This window comes from Mustela nigripes, chromosome 15 (genome assembly GCF_022355385.1).
Source record: "Mustela nigripes isolate SB6536 chromosome 15, MUSNIG.SB6536, whole genome shotgun sequence".
NCBI classification, from domain to species: domain Eukaryota; kingdom Metazoa; phylum Chordata; class Mammalia; order Carnivora; family Mustelidae; genus Mustela; species Mustela nigripes.
The window spans coordinates 8001094-8020376 of NC_081571.1; the positions used below are offsets into that span (position 1 = coordinate 8001094).

Below are 19283 nucleotides of genomic sequence, written 5' to 3' on the forward strand. Positions count from 1 at the left end.
ATTCCAAATCTCAGTCCCTGCTGACTTCCTTATTGAGCATGGACTGGGGGCCTGTGCCACGTGGCCAACCTACCGTTCATAAACCCAAGAGGCCACGAAATGTCTCAGACATTTGTTTACTTCAGAAGATGGTATTAAGATGGATACCACCCACCAGTTTTATTCCAGGTGTGTATAAATACTTGGAAGTGGAAATGGTCGTGAGATGCGTCTCTGGCCAATGAGCCATGGGCTGAGGGGATCTGGGAACATTCCAACACTTCTCAACAAAGGGGCAGAGCCTTTCTCCTGTGTGGAAGACAACTGTGAACCTGAAGGGTGAGCAGCTGTTTTGTGACGATTGTGTGGCACAATGTGAGAGCACACCCAGGATGTTGACGTTTGTGGAGCTCTGCATCAACACTGGATTGCCTACCTCTGGAATTTCTGCTCCAAGAGGAAAACAGCCCCTCTCCCTCAGGTGCCTTAGGTGGCTTTAGATGAATTTTGCTACAAGGAGCAGAATTCAGTTTCTAACTAAGAATTTTTTTAATTCCAACTAAATTATCTGCTCCTTTTCTGAGAATTCACATGCATTCATGTTTGCCTTTCAAACCTTTTGGCAGTTGTCCTTACAATCTCCTTGGCTTTCAATAAAAAGGATTCTCTTAGTAATGGCATATAATGTGCTTTTCACTTCAAAATTGGCAAGACTCAGAAATTGGCCATAATATTGTATAAATATTGTGGCTCAGTCTTATACTGACTTTTTGTTTTATTACAACAATCATGTGACTCTTTTGCCACTCGCTCATAATAATGTTCATCTTCCAAAATATTACTACTAATTGGAATTGTTAATCATGCAAGAAAATTCCAGAAAAATGCAGGTATAAATTCCTAAAATGATGACTTAAACAGATCAGGAAATCAAATCCGCATCTGGGAATTTGTGCTCTAGCATAAAGCACGTATGTGTATGACTTGAAAAAAATCATTAGAGGCATTTAAGATGGAGCCACTTTCTCTGTATTATTTCATCAAGTGATCATGTTCAAATCTGCAATAACCATTTTTAAAAACAGATAGGAAAACTAATGCTCTTCCTTTTGCATCTTTCCTAATGCATTTCTGTTTGTGGTGTTAGTTTCCCACGGAGAAAAAGACAATTTTGGAGAAGAATATCAGGGGAGGAGTTACCTTTGAAATGTCAGAACATATACAAGACTACTGTAAATCAAAATGGTACTGACATGGGAACTGATAAAGATACCCCTGGAACTAAATACATGCCAGTGTAGCACAAAGTGGTATTTCCATTAAATGGCATGAATAATTGTGCTGGTATCATTTATTGAATAATATGCCTGTCTGTCAGGATAAAGACAATAGTGAGCTCCTTCCTGCATCATATGAAAAAATAAATTCTGATTGCAAAAATTAAAGGCTGATATTAAAAATATCTATAAAGAGAATCTTGGGGACTACATGTATGCAGTGGTAGGATGAGGAAGGATTTTGTTCTTTTTCTTTTTTCCTGGAAGAATTTAATACTAAACCAAGGTGCTATAAATTTTTACAAACATTTGCATTGTCTAGTACTTCTTTGTGAGTCAGAAATACCATTTAAATAACTCACTATAAAAATGAGTGGTCTAGAAATCTATTTTATGTAAATGAGAGTTAATTTATACCAAGGATTATTACAAGTGCGCACTGAAAAGATCACCAAATGAATAGGAAAATCGACCAAGTATTTAAGGAAGTGATAATGGAGCAAAGCCATGTGGCCCACAAATGTATGAAAATATATTCAACTTTGTTATAACAGAGGAAATGCACATAAATCTAACAGTGATAGGTTACTTGACTGAAGTCTGAATGCTGTAAAATTGACTGTTGATACCTGTTATTGGCAGGGGTATGAAGATAAAGAATATTCCTGTATATTGCTGATAGAAATGTGAACTTTTAAAATGCTTTTGGGAAAGAATTTGTTATCTATTAAAATTGAAAATTTATGATCCTCTTGGAACAGAAGTAGATTGGGTAGCAACTTAGGAAATCTCAAGTGTGGGCTTTGGTTAATAATTTTAAAAGCTATGTGATCCTTAGATTCTTAATCTCACTTAAGGTAATCTTATAGTAGTAAACTTAGCAACAATCATGGGTATGTGAACATGGCTATTTGCCATGACATATTTTAGGGCATGAAAGCTGGGAAATAAAGTAAATGCTCATCATAGAATGATTAAGTAAATTGAAGAATATTATATAGTCATTACAAATGAATCAGAGCCGGGATGCCTGGGTGGTTCAGTTGGTTAAGTACCTGACTCTTGGTTTTGGCTCCAGTCGTGGTCTCAGGTTGTGGGCTCAAGCTCTGTGTCTAGCTCCAGACTCTGCACAGAGTCAGCCTGGGATTCTCTCTCTCTCTCCCTCTGTCCCTCCACTGCCCCATGATCTCTCACTCTCTCAAATAAATAAATAAACTAAAAAAAAAAAAAAAATTAGAGCCGTATCCTTGACTTGCAGGGATTTTCCAGTGTTGAGAAAAACAAAATTCAGAAAACAGCATCTTGTCCCATTTTTGTGGAACATGGGCAACTGTATATGTGTGGATATAATGCATGTCTGTGTAGGAGTTTATAAACCTGGAGAAAATTATGGAAGGGTATATAGGTTGTTATTTAAATAACCATGTGTAGATTGCTTACATGTTTGTATTGGGTTATGTATATATCCAGAGAGTCAGATTTATTTGAAGCTAATGGAGCTTAAGCTTCAGGACATTCCCAGGCCCAGAGAGGGAGCCAACCATATGTTTACATGGCCAGTGATTTTTGTATAAGAAATAGATTTCAACTCTGATAAGGTAAGACCACTGTCTCTTTTCAGTCAGACTTCACCCTTTATGACATTTCCTCTTTCATTAGATGGCATTGGAGTGGAATTGTAGGGATCTGGGGAAAGAAAAGTAGGAAATAATGTTTTGGTTGGTTTAGAGATAGATTTATGTGGCGTGCAGTCACTTTTGTGAATGAATTATTTAATGTCCCCACATAGGAGTAAGTATCAGAAATGCTCTTACTGCTACCACCTCACCTGGGGTTGTGGGAGGACAGTGTAGAATTAGAAGGATCAGAATTACACCAAAGTGTGTGGGTCATCTTGCAGGAACAATGTTTTGAAATGTTTGGGGCCAGAACCTAGTCTGTAGAAAAATTTTCCAGATTTTAAGTTTCATTCATAAATGAAATTTGGTAAATTTTCTCTGAATTTGACAACAATCATAAACATTTTGTGACATTATTGCTGTTAACAAATAGTGAAATGGAAAGAAACACTATCTCAACCATAGAGGAAGGAATGAATTATCTTTCTATAAAAACTATTACAGGGGTGCCTGGGTGGCTCAGTGGGTTAGGCCGCTGCCTTCGGCTCGGGTCATGATCTCAGGGTCCTGGGATCGAGTCCCACGTTGGGCTCTCTGCTCAGCAGGGAGCCTACTTCCTCCTCTCTCTCTGCCTGCCTCTCTGCCTACTTGTGATCTCTGTCTGTCAAATAAATAAATAAAATCTTAAAAAAAAAAAAAACTATTACAAAATTGTCCTGTAAGCATAATGGTCTAAGAAAATGAAATAAAGAAATACAAGGGAGAGAGTATTGTAGAATATCAGGTAGATAATAAAAATACTGTGTTTTCTGGAAGTTGCAATGTAGTGCATTTCAGGTTTTATGAATTATGTTGTGATTTCTCCCCTCATTCTAAATAAGTATTCTATTTTGTTTTTGTCATTTAGTGTTTTTCTTAAGATGTGATCCTCAAATTGTATGCATGTTATATACAAATCATATCCAGGCCCCACGAAGCCTGGATCTAATTGTGGGTATATAATGAGTAAACCAAATGAAAAGACAAGAAAACATTTTATGATTACTTAGGAATGAACTATAGTGTAGTAAAGCCTGGCCAGCAGGGGGTGCCATGGTGTGTGTGTGTGTGTGTGTGTGTGTGTGTGTGTGTGTTAAAGATGTATTTATTTGAGGTTGGAGGAAAAGAATCTTCAAGCTGACTCCCCTCTGAGCGCAGAGCTGGCTCAGGGCTCAATCCCATGACCCATGAGATCATGGTCTGAAATCAAGAGCCAGCTACTCAACCTGAGCCACCAGGCACCACTATGCGCATTGTGTTTTTACATTAAGTGTCCACAAGTGAATATACCAGAATGAATTGTTAAAATTAAATACAGCTTTAAAATTCTTCTTAAACATTGCTTCTCTGATGATTTACCTTAGAAAATTACTGAAGAACTTTTCTTCTGGCCCCAAGGTGTCACTCTGCAAATTTTCATTGCAGAAAACATTGCTATGATGCCTGGCCAGCAGGGGATGCCATGCTGTCAGTATAGGTGCATGGTGAGCTCTGTCTACAAGCCTCATAGAGGTGGTTAAGAGAATAAATATTTGATGTGGCCCTCCAGAGCTCTGTGCCTATGTGTGTAAGAGGAGAAGAAATGGCTTTCTCTTTCTGCTCGCCCCCCGCCCCTGCTCCTGCTTTCTCTCTCTCCTGCAGGAGAGAGACTGAGTGTTGAAATGCTATATTACAGATTGTGCATTGGGTAGACATATTAGGGAAAAGCTTGCTAGAGAAGATGACCCCTTGGGCTGTTGGCTCAGAAGTGGAAAAGGATGTGGTTTGATGAAAAGGGGAAAGAAAGATGTTCTAGGAATTTGGCAGGGGATTAAAGGAAGCAAGAGAACTTAAAAAGCTAATACTCTTCACCATAAAGTGATTTCTATTTAAGGGGAAGGAACTTTACTCTCATTTTTCCTGTGGGCCGAGTTACAGGGTAAAGACTCTTGTGCTGAAAGCCAGATTGCTCTTCCCAAAGAAACAACTTTGTAAAAGTATTATACTTTGAGTGTCATACCGATGTTTGTTTCTGGTTAAATTCAAGTTGGATCGATTAGAATTTCCTTGTTTTAACATTATGCCCAGTTGTTGCTGGCAGAAGGAAGTGATTGTAGGGATTAATAACAGATATGAGTGGTTACTACATTTGTGGTGGGAAGCAGTGTAAGAATAAATTAGGTCTTTAGTCTAATTTCATGTTCTAATAAACAGCTCCTTATGTATGTCATTCCTGAAATTAGCTAAAATTAAAAGAACTGTGGTCACTTGACAGTTACATCTAGATCTTACTAATTTTAATTTAAAATATTAAGTTATTATTGAAGTAATTCATGTGAGTTGTTTAAGTTTAAATAGTATGAAAGTTTGCCATGAAAATCAGTAGCCTCCCACCACATCTTTTCCATTTTCATTCTGTTCTACCACTTTGAACTCATTCTGTGTTTAATTCTTTTGTTGTTTCTATCCTATTTCTAAATGAGGTTTAGAAATGATCTTTCTAAATTCTCTTATAGATGAAGACTCAATTTCTTGACTTTAGTGCCAGGTACTGACATGGTATATCATGTTTGTTTCTTTCCTAGTGTAGCTTGCTTTTTCTGCCTCATTTTTCTACCAGAGCATTTTTACATTTTTTCGCATATCCTTGTTTTTCCGCTCAGATCACACCTGTTATCAACCTCTCTCTATTTAAAAGAAATCTCTCAAAATAGTGTCTCAGTTCTAGTTTTGTTTTGTTTTTGTTTTTGTTTTGTCCTAGGGACATTCTTCCAAGGTAAAGTGGCTGTTGTGTGGATGTGTTATCATGCTAGAACTGTCTTGCTCTTTTGTAGAGTTGAAGTCCCTGTTTTTCATTTTTGGGGGTTTTTTTGGGGGGGATACTGTGTGTGTTTTATTTATTGATTAATGTCTAGTATTGTTGAAGCCTTCTTGCAGTAAGCAGTTTCCTAAGAAATCCTACATGAAAAGTAAATTTGATGACCTGATAGTTTGGCTAGGTATAGAAATCTGAAGTACTGCTTTAGCTCTTTAAGTTCAACATTGATTTTTTTCCCCCCTTTATAGTAAGTTCTTTTAATCTTTCAATTAAAAAAAAATACTTGATATTCTATAATTTTAAATTTTGGTGTAAGTCTCTTGTTGTTTTGGGTACTTGGTGAAGCCTTTCAGTGAGAAAACTGCTTAGAATTCTGATGAATATTCTTGTATATTTTTAGGAAGTATTTTCTTTCCCTAACTTTTGTCGAGCTCTTAATGGTTAGATATTGACTCTCATGTCAGTATTGTTAGGTTTCTACTTTTCATCTTTTGTTATTGTTGTTGTTGTTGTTCTACTTTTGGGGGAGGTTTACTTTTACTTTTTACTTCTATGATTGGATTATCTTAGATTGTTGTACTTCTAATTCCTAATAGCTCTTTTATTCTATTGGATTTTAAAAATAACACTTTAGGGGTGCCTGGTTGGCTCAGTCATTAAGTGTCTGCCTTCAGCTCAGGTCATGATCCCAGGGTCCTGGGATTGAGCCCCACATCAGGCTCTCTGCTCAGAGAAGAGTCTGCTTCTTCCTCTCCCCCTCCCCCTGCTTGTGATCCCTCTCTTTCTGTGTCTCTCTGTGTCAGATAAATAAATAAAATCTTTTTTAGAAAAAAAGCATCTTAACCTGGTTTTATATGAATGTATTATCCTCTGATAACTCTGAGGATGTGAGCATTTAAAAAAATATTCTTTTTAAAGTTTGCTGCACTGTGTTTCCTCTACTCTCCCCCCCCTATTCATTTTTTAATCTTTTTTTCATAATGGGAACTTCTTGCACATATCTGGTAATTTTCCAAAGAGCACAGAAGACTTAGGGGAGCTCTGTGAGCATGGATCAGATAGCAAGCTTAACTTTAGGTGAAGGACTTTGAATGTGAGTATGTGGAGGATTTTTTTCTGTCTTCCTTGAGATTTCAGTGTTTTCCCAGGGCCTGGTCTTTGGCTCTCTGGCCATGGGTGTAGGAAGTCTGGCTGTGTGAGGTTTCTGTGCAGCCAGAAAAAAGGGGCTTGTGAGAGAAAAATAGTGTTGCTTTTCTTTTATTTCTTAAAAAAAAAAAAGATATAATTTATTTGACAGAGAGAGAGAGAGAGAGAGCGAGCTAGAGCAGGAACACAAGCAGGGGGAGTGGGAGAGGAAGAAGTAGGCTTCTGGCCTAGCAGGGACCCTGGGGATCATGACCTGAGCTGAAGGCAGATGCTTAATGACTGAGCCACCCAGGTGCCTTAGTACTGCTTTTCTTAATCCTCTGCTTTTAGCCATTTTTATTTTATCTCCTGAAGTTTCTCCAGACTCTTAACCCTGATCTCCTGGCTTGGGTCCCCTTTTTTTCTCTCCTGGCCTCTGTCCTTTTTCTATCCTTGATGTCTCCACCTCCTGAGCTGCCTCTGTCCTATAGGCTGACACATCTCTCTTCCTGTCATCAGTCCCCTCTGACACACCGGCATATGCCTGCCTCTGCCCTGTCTGATAAGTGATGGCAATCATTCATTTTATGTATATGACCTGGAGGGCCCAGATATTTGGTCAAACATTATTCTGGTGTTTCTGTGAGGATGCTTTTGGGCTGTATTAACATATGAATCCTAGAGTAAAGCAGATTGCCCTCTGCAATGTGAGTGGTTTTCATCCAGTCAGTCAAAGGCCTGCATAGAACAAAAAGGGTGAGTAAGAGGGAACCTCTCCTGCCTGACAGACTTTGAATTGGGATAGCATGCTTTTTCCTGACTTTTGACTGGAACAACCACACGGTCCCTTCCCTTGCTGACTGCAGATCTTGGGACTTGTCAGATTCTATAATTGTATGAACAATTTATAATCTCACTTTCTCTCCACATCCGCATTGTATTGGTTCTGTTTCTCTGGAGAGTCTTGACAAATGCAATGATCTTCTTAAAAAATGGATTGACTTATCTTCTCAGAAAACAGTTCTGAAAGTAGACCTGATCTTCTCCCTCAGCGCAGGGTCTTTCACACAAATCTCCCTTCTGGAGATTTTCTCTTGCTGCAGCTCCTATACAGAAGGTGCCTTAGAGACGTGTTCCCCCTAAAATAGGGGGAAAACAAATCTTTTTGGCTGATGATTCCATTCCTCATTTTTCAAACGATGGCTATATGTTTTTACCTTCTTATCTACTAATTTATGGTCCCTGAGCAGATGAAGATGATAAATGTGTGTGTCCATTTTACAGTTGTGAGTCAGAGGGCAGGTATTTTATATTAGACCTTTATTGCTATTAGAGCCCCATAGATAAAATCTTATGTTCCTCATGTCCCTATGTGAAATTTCAAGCAGACAACTACATGGGTGTGTTCAGTTTATGAAAAGTTGGCTGTATACTTCGTTCCTCATGCATACTGGGGAGGGAAGAAACCCTAGCAGAAAAACTTGAATGAAAATTAAACATTTGAATAAGGTTTAGTAGTTATGTGTGATTATAAAAATGATACCCCTCACCTGCGGTTTTGATATCCATAAACTTCTTGGACTCTGTAGCACAGGAGACTCATAGATTTTGTTTTATATCCAGATCTAAATGGATTTTTTTGGTGTGCATTCCATCCTAGTGAACCCTGCACCTCCTACTAGTTTCCCATATTGTCTGCTTCAGCTAGCACCCCATGTAGATCTGGCTCATTAATGGAATTCCTGGCTCTGTCTGCTTGGGAAGTGAGGTTTTTTGATGAATTTCAATCTGCCTTTGCAGCCAGCAGTACCCCTGCCTCCTTGTCTGAGGGCAGCCACCCTGGAGCATGAGATTTTGATGACTCTGTTTCCAAGTCCCGTCACACCTTGTTTTGACTTGTAGTGTGTCAGCCTCCAGGACAACCTTAAACCTTTTGACTGGGTTTATTTCCCTGTGTTTAGAAAGAATATATTGAATTTTGAGTGAAGGTCCAAAGGTATAATTAAATGCAATAGACTTTGACCTGTTTTGCTTCTTCTGTTTCCAGGGCAGTGGTAGGATTGGGCTGCACTTGTGACTCTGGTACCTGCTGGCCTTTAGGTCAGGCTTCCTTATAATATTGGTTGTTTCTTTTTATTGAAGACAGGATCTCATTGGAAATGCTCCTTTTTTGCTTTGCTTTGAATGAGAGTCTCACAATACCTTTTCAGTTGATTTTTATATCCTGAGGTTCACAGGTTTTCTTGTAAAGCATTTGAACAAAACCTGCTTTTCAGAGGTTCCACATTTAAAGATAGTAGCCATAAATACCCAGTGTGTCTTGCATTTTAGAACTGCTTGTCTAAGAGGTGGAAGGTTTCCCTGGTGGTATGCTTTGTGCTCAAAATGTTATTGTCTCTCTGTTCTCTTCTTCCCTGTCCACATGTCCATAGAGGTATTGAAATATATGCTTTGTGTCCAGAGCTATTTATTGAATAATGCATTATGTATACTAGAACAGATTTGAAAATATGATAGGAATAGGACACTTACATGATTTAGTAGGAATTAAAGGGGATCTCTCATTGGTGCAGTTATGTTCACATGTATATTTATAAGTTGATTGATTAGAGCTCAGCTCACTTTTCTCATTAAATGTGTATTATAAAGAATATGCTAAAGTGCTCTATGTAAGCCATAATAAAGTACTATGAAGAAGTAGATTACTAATAGCACCGGGTTAGGTCCAATTACTGCGTTCTGGGAATAAGCTATAAGGAGGGCAGTATTTTTCCCCAGCTGTAGACTGAGAAATAGGAAAAGTGTTGAAAATAAAAATATCATTGTTTTCAAGTGAGCTTCTTAATCTTTCATGGTAACTGTCTAAATTGTAGTAGTTCAGGCAAACGAAGTGAAAATTTCTAGTGAAGGGATCCTGTCCCTGTTTATCTGCAGGAGTTTCTATATTGGAGAGGATTCCCAGAATATAATTTGGGAGGGTTGGTTGGCAAAGCACCAGGAGTCCGTGCTCCCCATAAAGGGCTGTAGGCTTTGCTGTCCATTGGCATGTCCTCTGAGGTGACTCCCAGCTGTGCCCTGTTGTCCATCGTCAATAGAAATGGCAGGGGGTCTGCTGGCCTTTGCATTTATTGTCTCACTCACTCTTGATCTTTCCTGGGAGTTAGTTTAATACACTAAATGATAAAGGAATTAATATGAACAACTTTCCTAGGACTCGGTGTTTTCTTGTCATCTACCTCCAGTAATCTAGAGCTCCTTGGTGAGGGAGTATTTTGGGAGGAGAAAGGTGAATGGCATCTTACAAGACCTGGGTGGAATGGAAGCTTTCCAGATCATGATCATGGAGCACTGGTTTAGCTCAGTCAGCCTCCTGTGGACTTATTTAAAACAACCCTCTTCTCTTTCAGTCAGTATTGAACATTTACTGTGCATGGGGCACATGCAAGAGAATGTAATGTCTGTGTAATGCAGGAGACTAGAAACAGTGCTTGCTTTTGGCTGTATGTGTAGCTCAGGTGGATTTGCCAGTTTTTATTTCAAAGATGAGGGTTAAGCTAGTTTAATTTCTGGGTTTCTGGAGACTTATTTTATTTTATTTTTTTTAAAAGATTTTATTTATTTGTTTGAGAGCGAGAGAGCAAGAGAGAGAGAGCAAGAGCATGAGAGAGGAGAAGGTTAGAGGGAGAAGCAGACTCCCCATGGAGCTGGGAGCCAGATGTGGGACTCGATCCCAGGACTCTGGGATCAAGACCTGAGCTGAAGGCAGTTGCCTAACCAACTGAGCCACCCGGGTGCACTGGAGGCTCGTTATAGGGGAAAGTTGCACTTTGAACCCTTACTGCATTTTAGGTGTGCCTTTGGAGAACAGTTGTCAGCTCGGGTTTTTCTTGCAGCTAGAAAATCGTACTAGAGCTTCATGTCTGTGTTCTTGGTTTATGCTGCATTCTGGAGATCAGACTTGGACAGTGCTTTGTGATTTGTGGCAGGTGTAGCCCCAGACCCACAATTCTGCCAAGCCCTATTTTCTGTATGAGTTGTTTCCCATATTTGCCATATCCTAAGAGTGTCTAAGAGGACCACACCCACCATTCACATAACTGAGTTCTACCCGCTGAGCCACATTTCCCCAGGAGACGGGGTTCCCAGGTTGCTGCTGTTGTCAGATCTTGTCTTAGAATCCAGAGGTTTCCTGTTCCTGAGAAGAAAAGGCCAGCATGTGGTCATGCTGGTCTCTTCATGCTTCTCCATGTGGCTCCGTCCACATTGGCCCCTTCCTGCCCCTCCCAAGGAACAACACAAGCTCTCCCATGCAGCAATTTGTGGTTGCTATTCTCTCACTCTCTTTCCCTGTGTCCCCGAGCAGACGTTCTTGCCAATTCATCTCCTCCAGGGCTCAGCACACCCATCACCTTCTCAGTGAAACATTCCCTGATCATGCCACTGAGAATTGTGCCCCTTCCCCTGCCTCCCACCCATGTCCCCCTCTGCATCCTCCTTCCCTGATTGATTTGCCTCCACAGAACTTATCACATGTATCCTATTGTATAGTTTTTTCAGGCTGATTTTTCCTCTAGACTGTAATTCCCTTGAGGGTCTGCATCCTCGACCAGTTGGTTCCCTGTGGTGCCTGGCACAGTGCCCAGTACTTGGATGGGGCTCAGCAAATATCTGTTGAAGGAAGGCTTGTTGGATTTTTTACAAATTCCTTATTCATGCCACCCTATTTCAAGAATCATCAGTCTAACATGTTTAGATAGAATCTGAGTAAACCACAGGAATCCCTTGTTTTTCTCCTGGTCATTTGTCCCTATCCGCTAGGTTCTAAGATGCACTAAATACCTAGAACCACTTGCAGCCATGTCCTGTCCTTGCTGTGAACAGCCTTCCTGGCAAGAGTGCTGACACATGTGGTCTGAGTGGGAATGTTTTGGGGGTGGCTCCTTCACCTGGGTGAACAAACTGTTCTGTTGGGAAGCCCCTTCACTGACCCATTTCACCCTGTGGATTGTTCTTTCCCCAGCTACAGTGGATGGTAAATGTTCTACCCTTTTTATGTCTTACTGTGTTCAGCTGGATTGACTTCATGTAGGAGATTTGAACAAATCTACCTGTTCAAGGGTGGTTGCTGGTCAGACTGTGGTCCTTGGATCAGCAGTATTGGTCTCACTTGGAAATCTTTAGAAACTGAATCAAATTCTCAGGCCCACTCTAGACCCACTGAATCAGAATAGGCACACACTGGTTAATTTCATGTGCAACCTGACTGCCATGGGGCATGGGGGCACTGGGCAATGGGGCCCAGATGTTTGGTCAAACATTACTGTAGGTGTTTCTGTGAAGGTATTTTTGAATGAGATGAATGTTTAAATTGGTAGAGTTTGGATGCCCCAGATGACCCTCTACTGTGGGTGGGCCTCATTCAGTCAGTTAAAAGCCTCAATAGAACAAAGTCTGACCTTCCTGGACAAGAAGGAATTCTGCCATCTGATAGCCTTCAGACTTGAAGGACAACACGAGATCTTCTCCTGGGTCTCCAGTCTGCCAGCCCACTCTGCAGATTTTAGACTTAGCAAGACTCCACAGTTGTGTAAATCAATTCCTTAAAATGATTCTCTCTCTCCGTATATACATTCCTGTTGGTTCTGTTTCTCTGGAGACCCTGACTAATATATTTTAACAAGACTCCCCAGGTTATCTGTATGCATTCTTAAGTTGGAGAAGTTCTACCCTAAACTCTTCCGGTAGGATGATTTTGATGGGTGCTGATTTTAGCTGATTTTACTTTTATGTGTTAACATCCCAGGACACATCAGGTTGTATATCAAGATAATTATTTTACTACTACACAGTAGCCATCTCTTAGGTAAATGTCAGTTTCTTTTAATTATTGACTTTTATTGATTATGCTCATTCTATTTGAGTCTGAAAATATTTTAGACTCACTTTTCTATTTCGACTAGAATAAAAGTTAGTATACTTTCCTTCCCCGTCTTATCTTTGGTTTTCTCATATAAATGGGATCTCTTTCTGCTCCAACCATCTACTTTTATGGTATTTCAGAGACATGTGGCTCCCCTTAAGTATACTTAGTACTGGACTCAAGTGGGAAATGTTCACACAAAGACATCTGCCAACAGTGTATGTGTGTCTGTTTCATACAGATAGAATCTGGGGTTCAAATGTTATAGTCAGACTACATTATAAGATGCTTTCTAGTCTTAGAGTATATGATTTTCATGTTTCCTTTATGATAATGTTGTTTGCTTTATTTCAATGGTCAGTGCACCATAAAGGAATGCATGGTGTTCTGTTTGAATTTGTCCTCTAAATTGCAATGAAAAGAACTTTGTACCATGAGCTTATCATGTGCATGAGTATGGTATATTTTCTATACCCTACACTTTTTTTTCTGTTTTTGAAATTTTAACTATGAAATTAATAACATTACAGATATACATCAAATATAGGCAAAATTTCTTTTTATGGGCCATAAAGTGATAGTTTTCCTATGTTAATTTAAAATAAATCTAACATAATTTTTAGTAGTGACCTTTACTCACTCTCAATTTACTCACATGTTCTGCCTGTACTCAAATTTAACAGTTTGCATATAAACATTGTATTGTTCATTTCTTTATTACATTTAATTGGTCTCAATTTGTCAGCCATACCCTACACTTTAATAAGCTTGTTTTGAGCTAGCTTCTTCTGTCTGGCAAAATTTCACAGTGATATCCTATACCTCAAAGTGCTACATAAGTGAGTAGGGGCTCCATGCAAGCACATTTTCTAGCAGGCTCTAGCAGATATCCCTTCAAAGGTCAGAATCTTTTAAGTTTGGACTGTCTTAAAAATGGTTTTCATATACTTTTTAAATATGTATATTTAATACCTTAGGCAAAAGAAGACCCTTGGCTCTTCTATTTTGGTGCTTCTAATTTGTGTATTTGAAACCTGCTAGATAGATAACTTTGCTACAATATATTTCATTTAAGAGTTGCTTTCAGAAGGCAAGTAAGAAGTCAAGCAGGTTTACTCTTATGGATAAATCTTCAAGCAGCCAAAAGACAAATGGTTCATTTTGCCCCTTCAGCTTCTCAATTTATGCCTCTGGATTATTTCATTGTTCATTGATTATCTGCTATGTGGTGGGAACATACAAAGTTTAAGTAAGCATTCTTTATGTTCCCAGAATCTATTCTGGGAATAGATAAATAAAATACAAAACAAAGCAGAGACTGTATAAGGTGGTTGTAAACCCCAGCCTGTGGGCTTGGAGGAAGAAGAATCTTTGTGATTTGATCAAACTTAATGGAAGATATAAGTTTGAATGGGAAAATAAGATGGGAAGGGCCATTTAGTTATAGAGAGACCATGTGGATGAGAGAGGATTCCCAGGTGGAAGCAACAATGTGAGCATCTATAGATTCAACACAAATTAAATCCTCAAGGGAGAAAAGACAGTCTCTTCAATAAGTGGTGCTGGGGTAATTGGATTCCATATGTAAAAAAATGACTTATTTCGCTAAGCATGATACGCTCTAGTTCCATCCATGAAGTGTGTAAACCTGGTGATTCACAGACCTGTACCCCTGGGGATAAAAATATATGTTTATAAAAAATAAAAAATTATATTAAAAATAAATAAATAAATAAATAAAATTGAATGAAAAAGAAAAAAAATTACATAAAGTGTAATTTCAGGTTTGACACTTTCGATATGGATATGTGGGTTCTTATGCAACCCAAAGCTTAAACTGAACAGTAATATATTTCATCTGCTAGCACTAACATATATTTCAGAAAGTGTACATGCATTATGGATGCCACAGCCTTCTTCAGTGGCATACCACACCTGCAGTACACAGTCACTTCTCAACTCACTAATCAAAGGCATTCGATATGCCATGGGGAGTCCAAGGATAGCGACCAGAAAAGCATGGTAGTTAAACTTCATACAGTGTTAGGAAGTGCTGATAACTCTATGCATGTAGTCTAAGACTGTATTTGATAATAGGTCCTAATATGAAAGGAAACTCCAAAGACTGTAAACAATTTTTAATGAGCTGAACTAAACAATATTGTCTAGAGAAGCACATTTGGGTAATCAAGCAATTAAAATACAAGGAAGTGATTACTATAAACATCAGGATAGTAGATACTTGGGTGACAGGGAAAGGTAATAATTGGTTGAGACATAAAGAGAAGCTCCTGGCGTGCTTGTCAAGGTTCTATTTCTTGACCTATTAGTTAAATAATATTCACCTGAACTCATTGAGCTTTTGCTTTTTTCTGTATCTCTGTTTCATTATATAATAAAAATGCTGGAGCCCTGTTGAATTGAAAAAAAAAAAAAATGAAACTGGCCCACTCTTTTTACACCACTTACAAAAATTAATTTGATATAGATTAAAGACTAAAACATAAGACCCAAAGCCATGGAACTCCTGGAAGAAAACATAGGGACAACGCTCCTTGACACGAGTTTGGGTGATGACTTTTTGGATGTGACATCTAAAGCAAGAGCAACAAAATATTTATAGCAGCAATGTCCACAATAGCCAAACTATGGAAAGAACCTAGATGTCCATCAACAGATGAATGGATCAAGAAGATGTGGTATATATACACAATGGAATACTATGCAGCCGTCAAAAGAAATGAAATATTGCCATTTGCGACAACATGGATGGAACTAGAGCGTATCATGCTTAGCGAAGTAAGTCAAGCAGAGAAAGACAACTATCATATGATCTCCCTGATATGAGGAAGTGGTGATGCAACATGGGGGCTTAAATGGGTAGGAGAAGAATAAATGAAACAAGATGGGATTGGGAGGGAGACAAACCATAAGTGACTCTTAATCTCACAAAACAAACTGAGGGTTGCTGGGGGGAGGGTGGTTGGGAGAAGGGGGGTGGGATTATAGACATTGGGGAGGGTATGTGCTTTGGTGAGTGCTGTGAAGTGTGTAAACCTGGTGATTCACAGACCTGTACCCCTGGGGATAAAAATATATGTTTATAAAAAATAAAAAATTTTAAAAAAAAAAGAGCAACAAAATAAAAAGGGAGACTACATCCAACTAAAAAGCTTCTGCACAACAAAAGAAACCACCAAATAAAGTGCAAAGAGAACTTTTGGAATGGGAAAAATATTTGCAAGCCATATATCTGATAGGGGGCTAATATGTAATATATATAAAGAACTCATACAGCTCAATGGCAAAAAAACAATAACCCAATTAAAAAATGGGCAAAATACATGAATAGACATTTATCCAAAGAAGATACATAAAAAACCAACAGGTACACCAACATCACTGGTCATTAGAGAAATGCAAATTAAAACCATAAGGTCCTATCATGTCACACCTGGTTTGGATAGTCATCATCAAAAAGGTAAGAGGTAACAAAAGCTGGCATTGATAGAAAAGGTGGGACTCTAAATTGGTGCAGGCACTATGGGAACAGGTATGGAGTTTCCTCAAAAAAAAAAAAAAAAAAAAAGAACTACCCTATGATTCAGCAGTTCAACTTTTGGGACTATATCCAAAGGAAATAAAAACACTAACTTAAAAGGATATCTCCACCACCATGTTCATAGCAGCAGTGTTTACAACCACCAAGACATGGAAATAGCCCAAGTGTCCACTGATGGATGAAGAGGTTGTAGTATATACATAAAGTGGAATATTACTCAACCATAGAAAATGAAGGAATCCTTCCGTTTGCTACATGGATAGACCTTGAAGGCATGCTAAGTAAATCAGAAAAGAAAGACCTGTTATATGATCTCACACACATGGAGTCTAAAGAAACAAAACAAATCTAAACTCCTAGAAAAAGATAAGACTTGTGATTACCAGAATTTGGGGTGGGGGGAGGAATTAGAGAAGTTGGTGCAAAGGTACAACCTCCAGTTGTCAGATAAATGCATATAAGGAGTGTAATATACAACAAAATGCACTGCTGTATGGTATTTATGAAAGTTCATTTTTTCCCCTTTTTTCTTGTACCCATATGAGAAGATGGATGTTCATGGAACCTGCTGTGGTAACCATTTCACTATGTATATAAATGAGAACATCCTGCTGTATGCCTGAAGTGATGCAGTGATGTATGTCAATTATTTCTCAATAAAACTGGGAAAAAATTCCAAATAGGCATGAGCAAAGGTGGCCAAATGAAGGGTATGATGAGAATGGAGTTTATTCCACTGTAGTTGAACAATAAAAACACCCATGGTAGGTATCTAGAGGGACTCATGGACCTGTTATGCACATGCCTGAGACCCAGAACTTCCTTTATGGACTTGACTTGCTCCTCAAATCAGTGGCTTTATATTAAGAATCATCTCATGTCACAAACCCTGGAATAATTTTACTAGCTTGTGTGAATCACTCAATTGGTGTTTGTATCTCACTCTTTATTTCAGTGTTCTTGTTTTTTTTGTGGTATTTGGGATCTTTGAAATATATCTTCCTTTAGCAAATACTCTTTTTAAAAAAATTATTTATTTAGAGAGAGAAAGGGCGGGAACAGGAAGAGAGAGAGAGGATCTCAAGCACACTCCCTGCTGATCATAGAGCCCCATGCAGAGCTCGATCTCAGTACCCATGGGATCATGACCTGAGCCAAAACCAGAAGTTGGACTTTCAACCAACCGAGCCTCCCAGGTGTCCTGGGGAATACTCTTGATTTGTTTACTGTAGCTCCTAGAAGGCAGGTAAATCTCTCTACTTACACTGTGTGAATAGTAAATACATCTAAGTCAGAGATCAAAGACAAAGATCACATTAGAAGTTTTCTTGTTAGGTGCATCCTTTTACAAAATCTTTATGGGACAGGGCAAGCACAACAATTTTCTTTTCCTAAATTCTGAAGTATTTTATTTTTAAAACCACTTGTAAAGTTCTCACCACTTTCCGTTTTCTCTGTAGATTTTGGATCTGTGGCTGACAGTAGCATTTTTCTTTGTGCTTCTAGTACGGCCAAGTACAGCGTGTTGACGTTTCTACCTCGATTCTTGTATGAGCAGATTAGAAGAGCTGCTAATGCCTTCTTCCTCTTCATTGCCTTACTACAGGTAATGCTTTTTTAAAAGTGATTTAAAAGTCATAACATTAGTTACATGCAAAATGGGATTTTGCTAAAAGGTCACGTAGCTGAAAGTGTCGTCATACTTGAATGTGATTTACCCTCTCATCCAGTCATCGTTTTCAGGCACAGACATGATCCCTGCGTGAAGGTAGACTTCTTCAGATATTGCCCTAAGGATAATGGCAGTTACTAAAAGAGGCACTGAAAAGTGGCCTAGAAGCCATACTTTTAACCCCTTTCAGTCCTAAACAACATAGCAATGTTAGGTAAGATTTTTAAAATATGTAAAACACATAGCTAGTTTTTAAAAGAAGGTAATCCCTTTCGTATAACAGAAATGGAACAGAACTTCCAAAGAGCGAGTGGTGAGTGTCATATTTTCTTTTTTGTGTAGAGGGTTTTGACTTCAAAATTTTAATTTGTCGACTTCCTCTTTTGGTCTCTTGTCTTACAGCAAATTCCAGACGTATCTCCAACAGGAAGATATACCACCCTGGTGCCATTGATCATTATTTTAACAATTGCAGGCATCAAAGAGATTGTGGAAGATTTTGTAAGTCTTTGCTTTCATAGAATAAAAACCTTCTATTGTAAATTATTTGTTGCTCTGTTTTACTTTGTCAAAGATAGGAAATTAATCAATATCTTAACCCGTTTCTCAAGGCTCATCATGGTATTTTTGGGGAAGGAACGCATACACACAGTGTCTTAAATATCTATATAGGGACACAGAAGTACTTTAAACTGTGTTTTCTAATGTTAGCTCTGTAAACCCTCTTTGATTTTATCACTGATGTTCCTATCCATCTTTAGAGCTTGCTAATTCAGGTATCAAAAGGATGGTATTGCTCCCTAGTATAGCAGCATTGGGCTGGCTGTGCCTGAGGTAATTTTATGAATCTTCTCTCTCCTCAGACTTCTCTCGGTGTATCTCCGGGTTCAATGGCTACAGCCATATTCATGCTTTCTCCCCTTTTCTCCATCTGTGGTCTTGCCTCCAGGGTCTTTCTCTTCCTCTTTACCCCTCCCTCTCTCCAGCCCTCTCTCTCTCTCCCTCCCTCCCTCCTTCCCTACCTCTGTGTCTCCTTTTCACACTCGCGCACATACACTCATACACATTGTGTACATTTTTCTGGGAATAGGTAAACAAATAAATGGAATACGAATCAGAGGTACTTTGCTCACAAAGTTCTTTACCAGTAGAATGAATTCAGTTGTTGTTGAATTTATCATACAGAATACTTCTTTTTTTTTTTTTTTTTTTTATATGTTTTTTTATTTTAATTTTTATAAACATATATTTTTATCCCCAGGGGTACAGGTCTGTGAATCACCAGGTTTACAC

At 38.7% G+C, this 19283-nt stretch overlaps 1 protein-coding gene across 2 annotated transcripts in view; it reads left to right on the forward strand.

The window, feature by feature from the left end:
• The window catches only part of LOC132002552 (phospholipid-transporting ATPase IB), a 606778-nt gene that overhangs the window by 126501 nt on the left and 460994 nt on the right, over positions 1-19283 (forward strand). The window contains exons 3-4 of one of the 2 annotated variants that reach the window (XM_059377600.1): positions 17825-17924; positions 18393-18491. In XM_059377600.1, the coding sequence (XP_059233583.1) occupies positions 17825-17924; positions 18393-18491 (199 nt within the window). Of the gene's footprint in view, positions 1-17824; positions 17925-18392; positions 18492-19283 lie in introns of those variants that run through there. The other variant, XM_059377601.1, reaches the window with a different exon arrangement.